Source organism: Dama dama, chromosome 2, assembly GCF_033118175.1.
Source record: "Dama dama isolate Ldn47 chromosome 2, ASM3311817v1, whole genome shotgun sequence".
Classification (NCBI taxonomy): Eukaryota; Metazoa; Chordata; class Mammalia; order Artiodactyla; family Cervidae; genus Dama; species Dama dama.
Window position 1 is genome coordinate 14178947 of NC_083682.1, and position 19550 is coordinate 14198496.

The 19550-nt window shown below is 50.3% G+C and overlaps 1 protein-coding gene across 2 annotated transcripts in view; it reads left to right on the forward strand.

Moving 5' to 3' along the window:
• The first annotated feature begins 1386 nt into the window (after positions 1-1386).
• SNX19 (sorting nexin 19) overlaps positions 1387-19550 on the forward strand; it is a 32941-nt gene continuing 14777 nt past the window's right edge. For both annotated transcript variants that reach the window (XM_061166547.1, XM_061166551.1), the window contains exons 1-8: positions 1387-3526; positions 5596-5734; positions 7027-7127; positions 7231-7350; positions 9245-9375; positions 10775-10871; positions 11358-11538; positions 14581-14710. In XM_061166547.1, the coding sequence (XP_061022530.1) occupies positions 1853-3526; positions 5596-5734; positions 7027-7127; positions 7231-7350; positions 9245-9375; positions 10775-10871; positions 11358-11538; positions 14581-14710 (2573 nt within the window). In that variant the 5' untranslated portion in view covers positions 1387-1852. The remainder of the gene's footprint in view (positions 3527-5595; positions 5735-7026; positions 7128-7230; positions 7351-9244; positions 9376-10774; positions 10872-11357; positions 11539-14580; positions 14711-19550) is intronic.

Genomic DNA, 19550 nt, shown 5'->3' on the forward strand with positions numbered 1-19550 from the left:
CTGCTACCATGAAATTAAAAGATGCTTCCTCCTTGGGAAAAAAGCCATGACAAACCTAGACAGCATATTAAAAAACAGAGACATTACTTTGCTGACAAAGGTCCATCTAGTCAAAGCTATGGTTTCTCCAGTACTCATGTACGGATGTAAGAGCTGGACCATAAAGAAGACTGAGCACTGAAGAACTGATGCTTTTGAACTGTGGTGTTGAAGAAGGCTTTTGAGAGTCCCTTGGACTGAAAGGAGATCAAACCAGTCAATCCTAAAGGAGATCAGTCCTGAATATTCGTTGGAAGGACTAATGCTGAAGCTGAAGCTTCAATACTTTGGTCACTTGACATGAAGAGCCAACTCATTAGAAAAGACCTTGTTGCTGGGCAAGATTGAAGGCAGGAGGAGAAGGGGATGACAGAGGATGAGATGGTTGGATGGCATCACCGACTCAATGGACATGAGTTTGAGCAAGTTCTGGGAGATGGTGAAGGACAGGGAAACCTGGGGTGCTGCAGTCTATGGGGTCACAAAGAATTGGATAGGACTGTTGTTCAGTTGCTGAACAACAATTCAGGACTGAACAATACCCTTGAAGAGGCAGCAGAAAGGATCCCTTCTCTGTGAGGTTCCCCTTAACCACTACAAACTACTGTGTAATAATTTGCAGCCCTCATGCATATAATAATTTGCATTTCACCATATCCCATACTGAATGGCATCATTAAATTTTCAGTTGGGACCCAAGAACTCATCTCCCCAGTTATCTGCAAGGTTTTTGAGGACCCTTCACCACTTCTATTCCTCCACACCACCTATCACAGAAGACTGAACAAAGATAATCAAATGACTTGATTGCTCGGGGTGAAGCTACTGACGAATAACCCAAACCACAAAAATGATTTGTTATATAGTATTATGAAATTTTAGGAATACATCTATCTCTGTATTAATGTTTTGTGCCTTGTATTCTGCAATTCCTGAGCTCAAGTTTGGTTAGCTAAGTATTGGGGATGAGAGAGGGGCACTGTGGAATGTGGGGTGAATGTTAAAGTGTATCAGGCCATCGAAAAAATGCCCATTGAGATTAAAACAAACTGGATTACTGAGCTTGCCTAAACGGTAGAAGGTGTTAGCAGAGTTCATTTAAATACTGCAGCTCGCACTGAGTCCCGGAGGAGCATTACCTGCAAGAGTGCTTGCAGGTCCGCACCGCTAGAAATGAGGCACCTGTTTGGCGAGCTAGTGCTCTGCAAGATCTCAGCGCCCAGACCTGTTCGCGCTGTGTAGTCACGGCGCCTCCTCACCACCAGGCGGCGCCGTGCAGCGCCGAGCAGAGCCAGGGAGTGGATCGCACGGCGCTCTCCCCGCACGCCGCGCTCCGACTGACGTCGACCCGGAAGTAGTCGCCGGCGCCCGGCCGGCCGGCAGCCTTAACAACAGCTTAGGTGCTCGGCTTCCCCAGCAAGGCTAGGGCCCCTCCGAGGCGGCGAAGGAGACGCCACCGCGTTCACTGGCGGCGGGGCTCAGCCAGACGGTGCGCGAGTCGGTTGCGGGCACCTTGATGGTGGACTCACTATATATTCGGTGGGTCCACGGCCCTGCCCGGTCTCCGAGGCCGCAGGTCGCCGACCCCGCACCATGAAGGTCGCAGGGTCTTCCTCGAGGGCAGCGTCCCGGCCGGACGGGGCTGCGGCGAGGCCGAGCCTCCGAGCCACTCCTGTCGCCCGGCCTTGCCTGTAGGACGTCAGGGCCCGCGACCCGGCTCAGGCCTGACCGGCGTCCGCGCCACATTCGGCGCCCCCATCCCTGGCTTTGACGTGAGGGAGGGGGGCTCTGGTCCGGGGAGCCCCCGCCCGCCATGAAGACAGAGACGGAGATCCTGGCGCCGAAGCCCCCGGCCGGGCCAGTCGTCAGTCACCTGCTGAGTAGCCGGAAGCTGCTGGCCCTGGGGGCCGTGCTCGGCTGGCTCCTGGTCATCCACCTCCTGGTCAACGTGTGGCTTCTCTGCCTTCTGTCTGTGTTGCTGCTGGTGCTGGGAGGATGGCTGGGCTCTGACGCCATCGTGGGGGCTTCAGGGCGGCTGCACCTGGAGCGCTTCATCCCAATGGCCGTCTGCCCCCCAAACCCGGAGGCGGAGAGGCAGCTGGAGCAGGAGATCGACCGTACCATCCGGATGATCATGCGGGACTTCGTGTCGTCCTGGTACCGCACGGTGAGCCAGGAGCCAGCCTTCGAGGAGGAGATGGAGGCAGCCATGCGAGGGCTGGTCCAGGAGCTCCGGAGGAGGATGGCCAGGGTGGACAGCCATGCTCTTGCCCAGAGGGTTCTGACTCTCTGCGGTTGTCACCTGCAGAGCTATATTCAGGCGAAGGAGGCCGCAGGGAAACAGAGTGGCCCAGGGGAGCCCTCCGAGCTCTGGGAGGCTTACTGCCGGGCCAGCGCTCCACACCCTGCAGTGCAGAGCCCTAGCGCTGAGGTCACCTACACACGGGGCATCGTGAACGTGTTGCTTCAAGGACTAGTGCCGAAGCCGCACTTGGAGACCCGGACCGGCAGGCACATCGTGGTGGAACTCATTACTTGCAATGTCATCTTACCGCTGATCAGCAAGCTCTCGGATCCGGACTGGATCCACCTTGTACTCGTGGGCATCTTCTCCAAGGCCAGGACTAAGCCAGCAGGAGTGGCTAATCCACGCTGCCCAGCCAATGCCCTGGAACAGCCCTCAGTGCCCGCATCTCTGCCGTTGATTGTCGAGGTCCAGGGTCTCGCAGAAGCCCCTTCTCCAGCAGCAGCCCCGATGCTCCTAAGCTGTAGTGAGCCAGATGGGCCTTCACACCCCTCCCCAGAAGTTGAAGAAGGCCATGAAGCGCTGGAGGGAGATCTGGGGGGAGTGCTCGAGGAAAGAAAAGTCGGAAACAGCTCTTCTCGTTTCCTGCAGCCTCTGTTCTTGTCTGAAGATGCAGAGCTGGAGTCCCCGTTGTCTGAACTGGGCAAAGAAACCATCATGCTCATGACCCCAGGCCCCTTCCTCTCTGCCAGGATTCAGGATGCCCTGTGTGCCCTCGGGGGCTCCCAGTCTCTGGAGCCTAAGGATGGCAAGGGACCCGAAGGAATAGAAGGAGCGGAAGCTGAGGAGGGTCCAGGAACAGAAACAGAGCCGGGCCTGCTTGCCTCCATCCTGAATTCCTGCCCAGAGATCCAGATTGACACAGCGGACAAGGAGGGAGAGCAGGGAAATGGTGCCTCTCTCACAACTTTGCTGCCCAGTCCGGAGAGGGTATGTCCCCCACGCCCCTCGTGTTTAGAGAAGGATCTCACCAATGGTGGGAGCTCCCTGGACTCCAGTCTGCCACAGGTCCTGCTCTCCTCCTCTCCACCTGGACCCCTCAGCTCAGCCACCTTCAACTTCGAGTCCCTGGGCAGTCCAGACGGCCCCGTGGTCATCCAGAACCTTCGCATCACTGGCACCGTTACTGCTCGAGAGCACAGTGGCACCGGTTTCCACCCGTACACGCTCTACATGGTGAAGGTAACAGACTTAGTGCGCGGCCACCTCTCTGGTCTGTGAATGGATTTGGAAAGCAGTCAGTGAAGCCAGTGTTTTGAGGGAGGAAGTCTGCTCTTAGTTTGCTCTGGTTAATTCAACCAGTATCACTGTGGAGGGTCTGAAGCCCATGAGTTAAGCGGGGTAGGCTTCCGTGACACTCTCACAGACCGTCCTAGAATCTCAGGGCTCTCACTGTGTGGGGAATCATATTTTTCCAATGAATACAGCCCAGAAATCCTTTCCAGACTCCTTCCTTGCTAATTTCTTTTTTAAATACTAATATCCTTTATACTTTGTTTTAGAAAGGAAGATTGTTTACCTGTATATATTGCAAAAGGTGGCAAGTCCCTCTCCCTGGAGATGTTTAAGTGTGGTAGTAGGAACTGCTTGGCAGAAGTGATCGGAAGGAGGTGCCTGTATCAGGTGGCTGGTTTGATTCAAGCAGCATCTCCCTAAAGCTGATTTTGATAGAGTGAAAGTCGCTCAGTTGTGTCTGACTCTTTGTGACCCCATGCACTATACAGTCCATGGAATTCTCCAGGCCAGAATACTGGAATGGGTAGCCTTTCCCTTCTCCAGGGGATCTTCCCAACCCAGGGATGGAACCCAGGTCTCCCACATTGCAGGCGGATTCTTTACCAGCTGAGCCACAAAGGAAGCCCAAGAATACTGGAGTGGGTAGCCTATCCGTTTCCAACGGATCTTTCCGACCCAGGATCGAACTGGGGTCTCTTGCATTGCAGGCGGATTCTTTACCAGATGAGCTGTCAGGTTTTGATATAGGCTGCCTCCAAATTTCCCAGAGAGTTGTATTTTTAAAAAATAAGGAATCCTGGGACCCATTCTTTCTTGGGAAATTCTCACTAAAAATCCATTAGCACCCGTCAGAATCCATATTCTGACAGCAGGTTCTGCAGCCCAAGAGATTCTGAGGCCTAGCCAAGTTTGGAGACGTACTTGTATCATATAGTGTCCTTCACGGAGTAGAATAGCCACAGAGAGCATCATAGCTCCCAGGGGCTCTGGATGTGAGAGCCCTCACCTGAATTCCACAGGCATCTCTTACCTAGGCCTTTCCTTCCCAGTACTGGCCTGAGAGACTGCTTTGCTCATTCCAACTCATAATGAACACCTCTGTCTGCCTCTAGACAAGCTTTCAACACCAGCCTCAGTCTCACCACTCTTCCACTGCTTGCCCACAGAATACCTTAACCAAACAGGAACACTAACCTACTCCTGATGAGAACAAGTGCATGTATCCTTCTCCCACAGCATTCATTGTATCTTACACAGTCTCCCCCCGTAGGTATGAAGTTGCAGCTTTCATGCTGTTCGGGGCATTCTCTCTGGGGGGACATTGAGCACTGCTGTCTTTTCCCACATGCCAGCCCTCCTCACATATGAAGACAGCCAACTGTGACCCTATAAAACATCTCCAGTCTTCACATGTCTTCTCATCATACAGACAGGTGATCTGTACTTGGGAAGAAAGATTTAGTGTCACTCCAAGAATAATAATTAATCAGCCCCAAGCAGAACAAAAACACATGTTCCTTTAGTGTAGTCCAGGCAAACAAATGATTGTTGTTTCTCAGCTGTTTTGGATTATTTGTTCTTCCCTCAAGTAATATAGATAATCACTGGTTTGAGGATAATAACAAGATGGTTATCTCCCCATAACATCCAGCCTCATAATTTAGGGGTGAGAGAGCCGGTATCATTATGAGTGTCATACCTTCTGTTTTATCCTCCGTCTTTGGGATTTGAAAGTGGCTGTAAGTAAACAGTGTTTGCAGGGAGGACTTTGAGATGGAAGGAGGAGTGAAAGGCAGTAGAATTTAATTTCCCACTTCCTGGGCCACCTCTGTTGGGAAAGGCATCTCATTGCGTACTGCAGCCCCCCTGGGATTTGAGCTGTTGGTTGGAGCTTAGAGAGACAGTCAGACCTGAGCAGCTCGGGGACAGAACAGGAAGCGCATGCTCCCTTGACCCTGCCCTGCTCTTATTGTGTGCCGGTGAGCTGGTGCAGCCAACAGACGTTCTCTCGACAGTATGAGACGGCCCTCGATGCTGAGAACAGCGGCGGCCTGCAGCAGGTGGCCTACCACACCGTGAACCGCCGCTACCGCGAGTTCCTGAACCTGCAGACCCGTCTGGAGGAGAGATCGGATCTCCGAAAGTTCATCAAAAGTCAGGAGTACCCCCAGCCCCAGAATGCCTGCTTGCTTTTCACATCCAGCCACCCTGATCTGAGAGGCTGGAGGCCTGTTGTCTGTGAAGAGGGTGGGAAGGGAGAACGTGGCCTTGAGGGTCCCGTGCTCCTTCCATTTGCTTTTAGGTGTTTGGGGTTTTAGTGCTGGGCAGCACTCGTGACATGCTGTCCAGGGTACTGTTTTGCCTCTGAATGCCTTGTTCTGGGGCCCCATCCAGTTTAAGCTTAAGAAAGAAACTTTCATATTTCCACCTGTGCCTGTGAGGAGTTAAACAGGTTCATAGACTGGTTACTGTTAAATATTAAACTGTTTTCCAGAAATCCTTGCCGCCTTTCCTTTAATGACAGGCTTCTTGGTGTGCCGTTTGGTTCTCATGAGGCACAGGAACAATAAGAAAACATAAAATTTAATTCAAACCATAAAAGCTGGTGAGCAGCTACTCTGTTTTTTAAGAAAATGCCAAGTGAAAATGAAAGTCGCTCAGTCATGTCTGACCCTGACTGTATAGTCCATGGAATTCTCCAGGCCAGAATAGTGGACTGGGTAGCCATTCCCTTCTCCAGGGGATCTTCCCAACCCAGGGATCAAACCCAGGTCTCCCGCATTGCAGGTGGATTATTTACCAGCTGAGCAGCCAGGGAAGCCCATGATCACTCAAACATTTTTAATAAGTTGTGGCATAAATCATGGATTTCAGTTATAGGTTTTCTTTCTTAATAACAATAGTTATACTGAAAATATATGCCTGGTTCTCTACTAAGCACGTTATACATATTAGCTCATTTAGTTCTAATAACAGTCTACAAGATGGATACTGTCATTATCCTCATTCTACAGAAAAAAGCAAAGATTAACCAGGTTGCCTAAGGCCATTATTACAGCAGAGATTGGAGCCAAAATTTAACCTTGGGCAGTTAGGCTTCAGGGCTGTTATGCATCACTACTCTAGTGAACTCTTATACCTTAATATTATCATGAATAATGAAAGTAGGCTGTCTGTATTATGTCCTTGGGTTATATCTCTAACTCCTGAAATAAAAAAAATCCCGTGGAGGGGAGGCCTCAGGGGATGGACTCTGAAGGGATGAGGCCCAGGCCTTGGTACCCAGCTCCCACCCCAACCTCAGGTCACTTCTCAGCTCAGTTCACAGATGAGGGGAAAAATCCCCAGGAAATATATTTGGCATTTCTGTGTCTTATATATGTGATGGGTAATAAATGGACTAGTTCTTAGTAAATGTTAATCAATTAACTTTTTTTTTTTTAAAGATGTGAAGGGCCCCAAAAAGCTCTTTCCAGATCTTCCGTTTGGAAACATGGACAGTGACAGGGTGGAAGCCCGCAAGAGCCTCCTGGAATCATTTCTAAAGGTCGGCGTCCTGTGCTGTCACTGTAGCCGCCAGACACCCAAGCCAAGGTGGGGAGACCCGGGGCCTGGAGTTTCTCTCTGAAGCCCTTCTCGTGTCTTTGCAGCAACTCTGTGCCATTCCTGAGATCGCTAACAGTGAGGAGATGCAGGAGTTCCTTGCTCTCAACACAGATGCTCGTATTGCCTTTGTCAAGAAGCCGTTCGTGGTCTCCAGAATAGACAAGGTATGAGCGGGACTTCGTGCCCAGCCTTAGTGTCTCACAGGGAGCGGGGGAGGCATGTTTGAAAGGTAAGGGAACCGGGGGAAGGGGGAGCAGCACAGAGGAATAAGTGGCACATGGACTGGGGTTTTCAAGACCTGTTACAGTCCTGGTGAGGTCAGCATTGCTGAGTGACCATGAGCAATCATGAGTGTCAGTACTCCCAACACTGTAGGCGTGCACAGGTCTCCTGGGGTGTCATGACGCTGTGATTCCAGGGGACGGGTGCAAGGGTCAGTCCACATCTCCACGGACAGGCGGGAGCAGGAAGGCCTCTTCTGGCGATGAAGGTCATTCCCAGCGTTGGTCACTCAGGATGGTGCCCTTAGGCAGGACACCGAGCTGGATTTAGATTTGTGTAGTGATTCTCTGCTGGAGAACAAGGTTCCAGATGGTATCTCGGAAGCTTTGGAGACGGTAGTAGAGCATTTGAGCACCCCGCTGGAGCCTGTGAGCAGTGATTGCTCACTGAGTCTCGCGTCTCCAGGACAGAAGTCTGAGGTTTGTGCTGATCAAAAATGCATGTGTTGTAAGAGGTTAGAAAGCGCTGACTCTTTGGCAGAAGAGAGGGGTTTCTCCTCTTCCAATCTAGACTTTAGGAGATAAAATGATAAAGTAGGACTCCAAGTGAGGGATGTTCAGAGACATTCACTGCTATGAGAAGACTGCAAACTAGGAAGGGATAAACGAGGTGAAACCTCGGAGTTCCTTGCACGTTTGCTAACCCATGCTGATGTGTTCCTTCACTGATTTTTTTTTTTACCTTCACTGATTTTTATTTTCACACCTGCTCCCTGGGCGCCCGCTCAAAGCCATGCACTGTACTCATTGCTAATGATACAAGAGTGAGCAGGTACGGCTGTCCCGGCAGACTACCATTCTGTGAACCTGGAGAGCGAACTGTATTTTCTCAGCTACATTCTCCACATCCATGCAGTTCGCTGTGTTCTTTCCCTGAGGTGCTGTCCCCTGGTCTCTACTGCAGTCCCCCTTGACCATTTCAGTCTTGCCTTGGCTGTGCCGGCTGTGCTCCCCAAGGAGGACTGACAGGATAAGACAAAGCAAGCATTGTGCTGCTCTGAGTCAGCAATGTTGATTAATAGTGAGAGTTACTAAAGGAAAAGTCAATGTTTCCTTCCATCTCGTTGATATTTTAGGGTTTCATTTGTTCTTTCTTTTTAGCAAAAATCTGTATGTCGTTTTCCCATTCTGAGAAATAGAGATAGCTCTTACTCTTCAGCAAAGATTGTTTTATTTCATCCGTATAAATAGAGAAGTTTGTATGAATTCCAGATCCTTAACTTTAACCTGAGTGATTTTTGCCACTCTTTCTGTAGTTAAAGAAGAGGAATTATTTGAACTAACTGGAAAACCAGTTTTTGTTGTTGTTTTTTATCATAAAAGTTTTTAGACTATTCCCTATTTTGATAATCTTTTTCACTCTTCCTTTTCTTTGTATATTCTTACCTGTATCACTTCCCCTTTGTCACATCTTGGTGAAAGTATTATCAATTTGAAAACTAAAAATCATTCTTCTGTATGAAAAGAAAGAAATTGAAAGTGAAAAGCATTTCACCAGCCTGCAGAACTCCCAGATTTTTATTTGTCATGTTGTTTTGGCTTCTTTTCCCATGGAATCCATCATCTGTCTTAACTCTGTGAGGAAGAAGGTTTTCATGGCTGTGGAGGAAAGGGGAGAGAGTTGCCACTGAGACATTAGCTGGTATCTCACCGTGCGCATGGAGAAGGCTCTGCTGCACTGGGCAGCTGGCTGCTCGTCCAGGGTGCAGAAAGCACCTTGAGACAGCTGCTGCTGCTCGGCGGTGCCTGTCTAACCCCACGTCTCTGACCCCTGCAGATGGTGGTGAGTGCTATTGTGGACACATTGAAGACAGCGTTCCCTCGCTCTGAGCCCCAGAGCCCCACAGAGGAGCTGAGTGAGGCCGAGACAGACAATAAGCCCCAGACAGAAGGCAAGAAGGCTGCCAAGTGAGACACCCTTCCCAGTTCTCAGGGTATCCCCAGTTTTCAGTCAAAGCCCATCGCTGGTCTTAGGTCCTAGAATAGAGGTGGGGGGGTCATCTGTGCCTGTTTTTATGCAAAGTCAGGCTGTGGCCCAAGCCCAAGGTCCTGCAGAGGTAGCCTGGCTTCATGTTGGTCTTGCCCTGGGAACCCAGGGCCCAAACTGACCGGGTAATTTTGACTAGAAGGAAAACTCTAGAATATGGATGTTCTGTTTTTCTTTTTCCCTTGGGAAATTGAAGCGTTTCTTTTCGTTTGAGAATGAAGGCTTACCACTGATCTCCGTTTGTCACGGTTTCTGGCTCAGGAGTCCAGTACACTAGCAGTACAGAGGAGCGGGCTGGGAGGGACCCCTGAGGGGTCACTGGTCGCTGCCGCTGCCCCAGCCTGCACTGGCAGCTCACAGCCAGCAGGCGGAGAGGAGGGGCACCCCGCCTCCCTTCCCGGGCACTTCCTGTGTGTATCTGGGCCGTTCCAGAGACAGTGCTGGTGGGAGGCAGGGGGCTGGAGGATGTTTATGTGTCTGTCTCACTGTCTTTTTCTCTGTGTTCATGTCTTATGGGCTGGCAATAACCCTCACAATTCTTAGCCTTCCCCCCCCCCCCCCCCCCCCTCACTGGGCCCGTATTTTGAAGGGTAACCATGTTGCCTGTGCTTATAAGAACCCTATTTCTGGAAACATTGAGGTTAGCCCTCGTGATTCCTTCTCTGGTTTTATCTGGAACACAAGGGGAATAGTGGATGTGCAAAAAGGTGTGAAGAGCAAGGACAGCCTTGGTCTGTGGCACTTGTCTGTTTAACCTTCAACAAATTTTTAACAAGTGCATAGTATGTGCTAGCCACTCTTCTAAGCCTGTGGGATACAACTGTGATGGACAAGTCCTTATTTTACATTAGCAAAAGCTTGTTCAACACAGGCGCATTGTAAGCATGTGTGTGTGTGTGTAGTCACTCAGTCGTGTCCAACTCTTTGTGACCCCATGGAGTGTAGCCTACCAGGCTCCTCTGTCTATGGGGTTCTCCAGGCAAGAATACTGGAGTGGGTTGTCATTTCCTTCTCCAGGGGCTCTTCCCAACCCAAGGATTAAACCCCAGTCTCCCGCATTGCAGGCAGACGCTTTACCCTCTGAACCACCAGGGAAGCCCTATTGTAAGCATAGCTCAGTGCAAGAGTTGGACTGTGTGTAAGAATATTTATTGTTTGGGGGATTTCAGAGCAAGGCATCTCTTGGCAACTCTGACCACCGTAAGCTTCCGAGAATAAGTGTGGACATGCCTGTTTTGAGGTATTAATACTTGTCAGCCCTTCGTATGGGGATCAAGACCATGAATTACACACTGTTTATGCTCTTCGTTTCTGTACCAGATCCAGATTGAGGTTCTCATCCAGTAAAATTGCTCCAGCACTGAATATAACTGAGGCACACGAGAAGGTTCTCTACTGTCTCCAGGACAGCGGTGTGGTGAGAATCCCTAGAGAATTCTTGGGATCATCAGTTGGGAGGTCAGTCCTGCCGTTATAGGCAGTTGGGATGTTCTCCAGAATCAGAAAGGACTTTGGTGCCTTCCTAAAGGACTCAACCTACATCTGGGTCTGTGGTTTTTATTCTAGGAGTATTTTCTCAGACTGGTTTGAAATTCCTGTGGGTTCTGGGCTGGCCGGTTGGCTTCTCAAGGGGGGGTGGGCTTCTCAAGGGTAGTAGGCTTGGGATAATAGAATGAGAAAGCCAGCTCCTGGAAGGAAACACGATATTTGTAGCAAACGAAACTACGGAGGCATTGTTCTCCTTGCAGTTTAGGTTAAAACAAGCACCTTTTCCTTAGGTGGTCACAGGGTCAGTGGGGTCCTCTGCTTGAGACACGTGCAGGGAAGCGATGGGAGCCACAGTGAGGAGGTGCCCCCCACTCCCTGCACCCTGCCTATGACACTGCCCTTGCTCTCTCCTCAGGAGTCAGAGACCCTCTCCGTGTCTGGGATGGAATCCTTTATTGAAAAACAGGCAAAGTTACTAGAAGTGCAGCCAGCAGACGCTCCCGGAAGAGATTCTGAACAGACCGCTGAGGGGTGTGTGGGCGATCGCGTGTCAGATGCTGCCGCTCCAGCCCAAGGCCTCAGCAGCAGTGATCCAGGTGGGTGACAGCGGGGAGCCCAGCGTGTCTGCTGGCTTGTGACTGTTGGGCGGCTCTGTCGGGTGCCAGGGCACAGAACGGCACAGTCCCAGGGCTGAGTGGATCAGAAGAACTTGGGTGTAAGCAGGGCGTCCAGTCCAGCGAGATAAGGCTCATGCTTCTGTTAATAGTAGTGTCATTATTTAAGTTGTTCCTAATGGACTTCAAGGAGATCCAACCAGTCCATCCTAAAGCAGATCAGTCCTGGGTGTTCATTGGAAGGACTAATGTTGAAGCTGAAACTCCAGTATTTTGGCCACCTGATGTGAAGAGCTGACTCATTTGAAAAGACCCTGATGCTGGGAAAGATTGAGGGTAGGAGGAGAAGGGGACAGAGGATAAGATGGTTGGATGGCACCACCGACTCAATGGACATGGGTTTGGGTGGACTCTGGGAGTTGGTGATGGACAGGGAGGCCTGGCGTGCTGCGGTTCATGGGGTTGCAAAGAGTCGGACACGACTGAGCAACTGAACTGAATGTACATTGGCGTTATCTGTGGATTGCTCCCTTCATTTAGAAACTGTCTTCTCGGGTGTCTGTGGTACCACTTCCCGGTCTTCCTGTCTCTCCTGTCATCCCTCCTCTGTTCCTTCTGTCGGCTCCTCAGCCTTCCAGAGCTTCATTCTGTCCCTGATGTGTGTACTCTGCACACTTGTCCTGTGAGCTCCTCTGTTGATCAGCGTCAGCCCTGACATGGGTGCTGGTGATGCCTCAGTCCTGGAGGTGTGTTTCCACTTGCCTACCGGAAATCTCCACCTAGGTGTACTGTGTGCTCAGTCTGTCAGTCGTGTCTGACTCTGCAACACCATGGACTGTGGCCTGCCAGGCTCCTCTGTCCATGGGATTTCCCAGGCAGGAATACTGGAGTGGGCTCGCCATTCCCTACTCCAGGGGAATCCTCCTGACCCAGGGATTGAACCCGCATCTCATGTGTCTCCTGCATTGGCAGTTGGATTCTTTACCACTAGTACTTCCTGGGAAGCCCAGATGTACTGCAGGGCAGCTGAAATACAGCTTACACAAAATGGAATTTCTCTTTTCCTCTGGATCTGTTCCTTCTGTTGTGTTCACTGCCGTGGCCAACAATGCCGCCTGCTCACCCAGGGTAGAGCAGAGGGAGGTGAGGTGAGGACACCGCTCTGTCCTCAGGAGCATTTGAGGCAGGGCAGGTGTGCTTCCCGGATGTCAGCGTTCTCTGCAGAGGGAGAGTTAGGAAGCCTGGATACTGGTAGCTTTGCTGTGCTAGAACTTACGAGAACAAAGTCTTTCAAATCCCGCAAGACAAAGGCTTCCCTTGCAGACAAAAGATCACAAAATCCTGGGCTCAGAAGAGGAAAAAAGGCTGACTTCACCATTGTTTCTCAGGCGCCCATGGTCAGTCCGCACTGTGGACCTCAGCTCAACTCTGTGAAAGATGGAGTTTACAACCCCAGCTCTTCACACACGTCTCACTGGTTAAGTAAACCAAGTGTTAATGAGAACAAAAGCATCAAGAGAGCTATGAGAAATTATAGATAAGATGGGATGGGTAAGATAATGTAATTCTAGCCAAAATCAAGTATTTAAATGTTGTGCATTATCTCTCTAAAGGGGTCATTTATTCCTGTGCCGTTCTTTTAGCCCTGAGCTAAAAGATAGATTCCTGTGCTCTCCTGATAGATAATTTACCACTTTCACCAAGAGGACCTGGGACCCTGTTGCTTTCACTTATTGTTACTGCTGTGACTACTTGTCACCACATGGTGGCAGCTCTGCATGTGTTCATGCTAATAAGTCTCTTCAGTGGTGTCTCTGCAGCTGCATGGACTGCAGCCCACCAGGCTCCTCTGGCCATGGGATTCTCCAGGCAAGAATCCTGGAGTGCAGCTCTAGGTAAATGCTAAACTTGCAAAGAGAAGAGAATTGAAGAGGGACATTGAGGAATGCTATTTTTCCAAGGAGCTGAGTATCATATTTTGAGCAAATAACCAGAAAGCAGACACATCAGCTCCTATGCCCCCTTGAAGTACAGAAAAAAAGGAGAATATATACTGGATGGAATTAAGAAAGTAAGATTCAGTTCCAGCACATTTACCCGAGTTTGACGTCGTGCACATTCTATAAGAACCCTTAAGTGAGCAGTGCTTGGGCACACTTGCACAGAGAAAACCCACTGGCCCTAGACTAATACAGTTACTGTTGTGATTAATTATAATTTTAATCACAGCTGTAGTACCAGATAGAAGAGGATTTTTTCAGGAACACTCTGTAGTTCTGGGGCAGTCTCCTGAAAGGCAAGTCAGAGGTGACAGGAGGACCCCATGAACAGGGTTAGAGAACAGACGCTTCCATCCATAAAATACATCTGTTTGAAAAAGTTCTGCTTAGCGTGGGTATGAGCGTGTTTGTGGCCCTTGCCGTCTTTGAAACAGGAAAGAAATGAGTAATCATCATGGCCTTTTACCAAAAGTGCAGTGTTCTTCCCAGAACCACATGTTATCTCAAAATCAAACTGAGGTCTCCTGGATCCTAACCCTCAGCTCTGTGTAATGGAGTTGCTTTCAAAGCCACTTGCTTACGGAAAACAAGTCCCACATCTGCTGCCCCACACATTTCCCTGCTGCCCTGCGGAGGCGAGTGGATGGAAGGGAAAGGGACCGGGCCTTGCCAATTCCAGTTTGTCACCAGTTGTGAGCTCTTACTTGGAACAAAATGCGTTCAGCTGCCTGGGGGAAATACAGAGGAAATAGCAGGAAAGTAGGCAAAATAGTTATATATAAAATCTCTTTAAAGATTTTTATAGATAAAAAATTACTCAGTGACTTAGGAACATAAATTGTAAGGAAGATAGGACGTACCACTGAACTTTGTAGAGATGCAGTAAACGTCTCTTGACTTGGCTACAGATAGATTACACAAATGTGAGATGATTGACATAAAGGTGGAGCAGACGCAGGGCCCTGAAATGTGTCCTCGAGTGTGGATCTCTTCCGAGTTACTCCAGATGCCTTTCCATCCCCAGGAACAGAGACCGAGTTGGCCGACACAGCCCTGGACCTGCTTGTCTTGCTGCTCATGGAACAGTGGCAATGGCTGTGTACAGAGAATGTGCAGAAAGTCCTTCATCTTGTCTTCGGGACCCTGATCCAGAGGTAGGCCTGCTGGGTGCCCCTTCAGGTTAGAGCCTCAGGTTGGACGGAGGTGGGAGGTGGTTCCTGATTTCTGCCCTAGAGAGGGAAAGTGTAGAGTCCAGGAGACCTGCAGCCAAGAGAGAAAAGAAAACCTCTGTCCCGGGCTGCGGGGTGAGGCGTGCTGCAGAGCATCACGTGGTCGTCTGAGGTGTGGACGGGCCTGCCCCTGCAGGAGCCCCGGCATCGTCCCGAATTCAGGCGCTGCCTCAGCTGAGCTCCTCCTGCGCCAGGGTCAGTTTTCCCCAGGTTACCCCCAAGCCCTGTGCCGCTCACCTAGTTACAGTGGGTGTGTCTCTTCACCAACAATCACTGTGTGTACAATCACTGTGACTGCCAACAACGAGGAAGAAAAGAAAACCATTGCGTGCTCCCTAGTAAAGATTAGTTTCTCCAGAAGGGGTGGACATAGTCGCAGCTGGAGAAGCACTGACGCATGGTGGTGGGAATAGGACACTGAGATTTAAAATTTGGATTGTATGATCCCAGCACCAGTTGAATTTCCTGAAAAACTTGCATGCAGATGGAGTTTCTAGTGCTGGCTTCCTAACCATGAAACTGATGCAAGCTTTGCTCAACTGAAGGAGTCCAGGGACATTGTCTCTGAACCAGACAGACACACACAGTGCTTGAGCTGTAGCCGCTCATGCTTTGGCCTCTCCCGTGTGAGACATCCTGGCAGATCCCGAAGTTGGGAGCCAAGTCCTGATCCCTTCTGTTAGCGTGTGACTCATGCTAATAGGTCACTCCGAAACTAACAGTTTTATTAAAAAAAAGAATTACGTATCTATTCTACAATAAGTAGGAAACCCATTAACATTAACTTTCCTACTGGGCAACTGTCTTGATCATTTTCCTTTATTCATTGAGAAAATATTAAGGTCTGGTCAGTAATGAACAAAACAGACACGGGTCCCTCCTTTCACGTGTTTTACGGTTTAACGAGGGTGAGAACTGAGGGCCTCATCCATGTTCAAGTGAGTACTTGGTGGAGGCGCGAATCTCCCCGGGCGTTCCACAGCCCACATTCTTATCCACTGCAACATACTACTACTCTGCTGTGTGTCGTCTCTCTGAGCTTTGGAATCGTCATGGTGTCTGTCTGCAGGTGTCTGGGTGCATAGAAAGTGTTCCAGTACATGTTAGGTCTTCGTACTTGCGACTCAGAAAAATGGAAGGATAAGGAGTGTATTCTGTGTCTGATGCCTCCAGCTCGTGGCCCCAAGTTCCCTCCCGTTCAGGGTGCCCCACCCGGGTCGGTCTCCAGCTGCAGCTTCCACTGCTCCTGTTGCTCTATGCTCTCTGAACCGCACAGAACCCGTTCTCTCAGCAGTACGGCCTTGTGAGGCCTTCCCCGGGTAACTGTGCCCGTGACCAGAGCGTCTGCGGGTCTGACAGCAGGAGGCGGCTCCCAGGCCCCCTGCAGCACAGGTTCTGTCCCGGGGCGGCAGTGTTCTCCGGGCACTCCTGCTTCCCCACGTGCAGAGCTGCTGGAGTCAGGGCTGCCCTTCCTCACGAGAAGAGCCTGGAGTCGGGCTCAGTTCGTCCCCTCTCCACCCCCGTACCCTGACAGTCCCACGGGAACCACACCTCGGGTTAGCTGGGTGGGTGGCTGTCTGGTGAATGTAGCTCATGCCCTAAACAGCATCAGAGAGGGTGCTTATGGCTGAATCCCCCTTGACCTGCTTCTCTTTTCACTTAAAAAAAAATGGATGACACCTTTTTCTGTTGTGAAAGGGAAAAAATTTTGAATGTTTTAGTGAATTTGAATGAAGGTAAAGTGAGGATTGCAGAACAGAGTTTTGGGTCTAGGTACTTCTGGACAGTTCTCCATGACTGTGGTCTGTTAACCTTTGTTCACCCTAGATGTTTTCAGGTGATGACATTTTGTACTTGTTGATTTGCCTCACATCTCTTCCTGTCAGAACTTTATTCTTAAGACTGCTTAGTTTTGTATGAGCTGCAGCAGAAACAGGAACCCAGCTGTTGACACCTTCCTCGCCCTGGGCCTCTACAAATTAGAGTTAAATGAAGTGTCTCATCTTCTTCTTTTCACTGCCTTTCATCTTCTCTATAAAGCATTATTCCCAGCTTTTTAAAGATACACTTGACCTTCTTCTCAAGTATCTTGTGCTGGGTTACATTGTTCTTGAAGCTTCCTTAAGACAGCAGTCAGGAGGTCATGGAGAAGGAATCTCTCCCAGCGCCCCCTCCAGCGGCTCAGAGGACCTGATGCCTGTGGCCCGTGGTCTGTACCAGCAAGTTCTGAGTGCCGGCTCCCCAAGGAAGAGACAGGGCTTATTTCAGGTTCAGAGTGTAGACGTTGATGGTCTTACTAGCTTCAGGACCCACCATCCAGCCAACATCCGTGGAGAGCTGACTTTGTGCAGACACTGCGCCAACATCATTTAATCCCCTCAGAAGCCCTGTGAAAGAGGCCTTATAATCCCTACTTTAAAGGTGAGGCAGCTAAGGCTTGCAAAGGATCATGACTGTTAGGTCAAGATCACAGAGCTAATAAGTATGTACAGGCAATTCGACCCCAGGTTTGTCTGATGTTCGGCTGCAGGATGAGACGTTTGCCCTATGACTTGAAAAGATAAAAGCCAGCCCCCAAATCTTTGACTCAGAGAAGCCCACATTCCCCAGGAGGAGACTGCCAGTCAGTTTGTAAAATGAAAACTGCATTTGAATGTGCATCCACTCACATACGACACAGAGTCCTCTGCGGCACCCTAAAGCCAGTCTGTGTCACTTGTCCCCTGGACAGCTTGCATTTTTATTTTTAAAGAGGCCGGCACAGTGCTGAATTCCTGGGCTCTCTGCTTCGGTAAGCACATACTCTGGAATGTGATACCTCCCCAAAGCTGCAGCACCCCTTCCACCTGTCCTTACTACCCCCAGAGAGGTGTGGTTGGTCCCTGCCGGGTCAGGGTGGACCTCTCCCAGGCTGTCCCCAGGACTGAGGCCCAGGAGGCAGCATGGCTGCTCTCTTTCTGAAACCGCATGCTGCTAAGCTGCATCCATTTGCAGAGCACCTGGATTCTCTAAGTTCTAAAGAGAAGGAGAGTCGATGTGGATGCCATGAGTACCTGCTGCCACTTTTCTGGTTGGCCTGGACATACCGCCATCCCGGACGGCATCTAGAGTTAAGACGCTTCTCCTTTTAAAAATGTCATCATTGTCCAACCTCCAGCATTATCATCTCCAAGAAGACAAGTTCATTTCTTCTGCTTCCAGCTTTCTGTATTCTCCTTGATCTCTCTAAAGACCCATATACATAACTGCCGAGGACGCCAGGGATTGCTCCCAGCTCCGAAGCCTGCGTGCTGTCACTTTTTTCCCTCTCTTGCACATATTTAGTCTCCACACCACCCTCCCCCCACGCCCCCTCCCAATCCCTCTGTCCCTGGCCTGCCAGGGAAAAGAGAGTAAATTCAACCTCATGACCCCTCCTTCCAAGCCAAGGTTGGAAGAGTTTGAGCCAACTGCGTAAATCTCCCTTGATTGTTGATACTGTGGAGAGAGTGGGGGAAGGGAGCTGGGGAGAAGTTAGATGCCCAAAAAAGGCATTGTTAAGTCAAAGGCAAGTCTGCACGCATGCGCGCCTGACCTCGTATGTCAGCTTCTGTGCTGGGAACATCCAATTATGTAAGAGGGAGTGCTCCTTGTTTGGAGTTAGAGTCAAAAGGAGGGGAGAGGGGTGGGGGGAGCAGTCTAAGCCAAGGCGTGAATCCAGCTTATGCAGACCACTCATTCAGAAAGCAGGAGAAGCTGACAGTGTCCCTGAGTGTGTCAGAATCAGGTTTAGGGACTGGAACACTCAGACACTGGCTGGGTAGGAGGGAGGGAGAGAAAGGAGAGAAAACTGTGCCCCATTGATGGGAGAAGGTATGGGGCAGGAGCATCCAGCCACGGTCAAGGGTGAGATTATTCTGGAGTCCTGATGTAGAGCGAAGGAATGAGAAGAAGCTGGCCCAGATCCCCGCCTGGGTGCCCAGAGCAAAGCCATGATAAAAATACGAGCCAGGCTAGCAGGAGAGTACACGAGTGCCACCTCCCGTGGCCCTGCCCTCCCCGTGGCCCCAGAGATGGCAGCAGACACATTCCTGGTGTCTGTGTCTGCGTCAGGGTTTCTTAAAGAGTATGAGTGAGTGAGTGAGTGAGCGAATGAGCATGTGTGTGTGTATTGAGGGCACGTGGGAACAGAGCTGTGTGGCAGATGGGTGGGAAAAAAAGAGAAGGTTGTGTGACCTGTGGACGTAGGCAAGTAGAAAAGTACACGAAGTCAGGAAGTAGATAGAGAAGAAGAAGAAAAAGAATATGTCAGGTTATGTTGTTGAGCAGGCTGTGGGTCCAGGAGAAAATTCAGTGGTAAGCTCTGAACCCTGCGCCAGGCCATGGGATCGTCTTCCGAGGGGATAGGTCTCTACGAGCCATCTCCCAGGCAAGGTCAGCAGACGGCGTATGGCTTGTGTGTGTGCCCATTGCAGAGGGCCATGCTGGCAGCGGGCAGTTACAAGTGATGACCAAGAATTCTTGTCATCCATTCTCTGGTCACTCCACAACCTTAGGTGTTCTCTGAGTGGAATCTGCTCAGGGGCCTATTTCTCAGTTGGTATGTCTAAATAGCAGATAGATAAATGGTCTTCCTGGTGTTGATTATGCTTACGGGCGGCTCCAGGCCCACCACTGAAAGGGCATGAGCAGCTGCACCCGAAAAAGAACTGACATTGACTAAATACGACATCAGGTAAGCAGCCGTGGACTTTATGCACTAAGGTGCAATTCAGTTCTCTGAGAT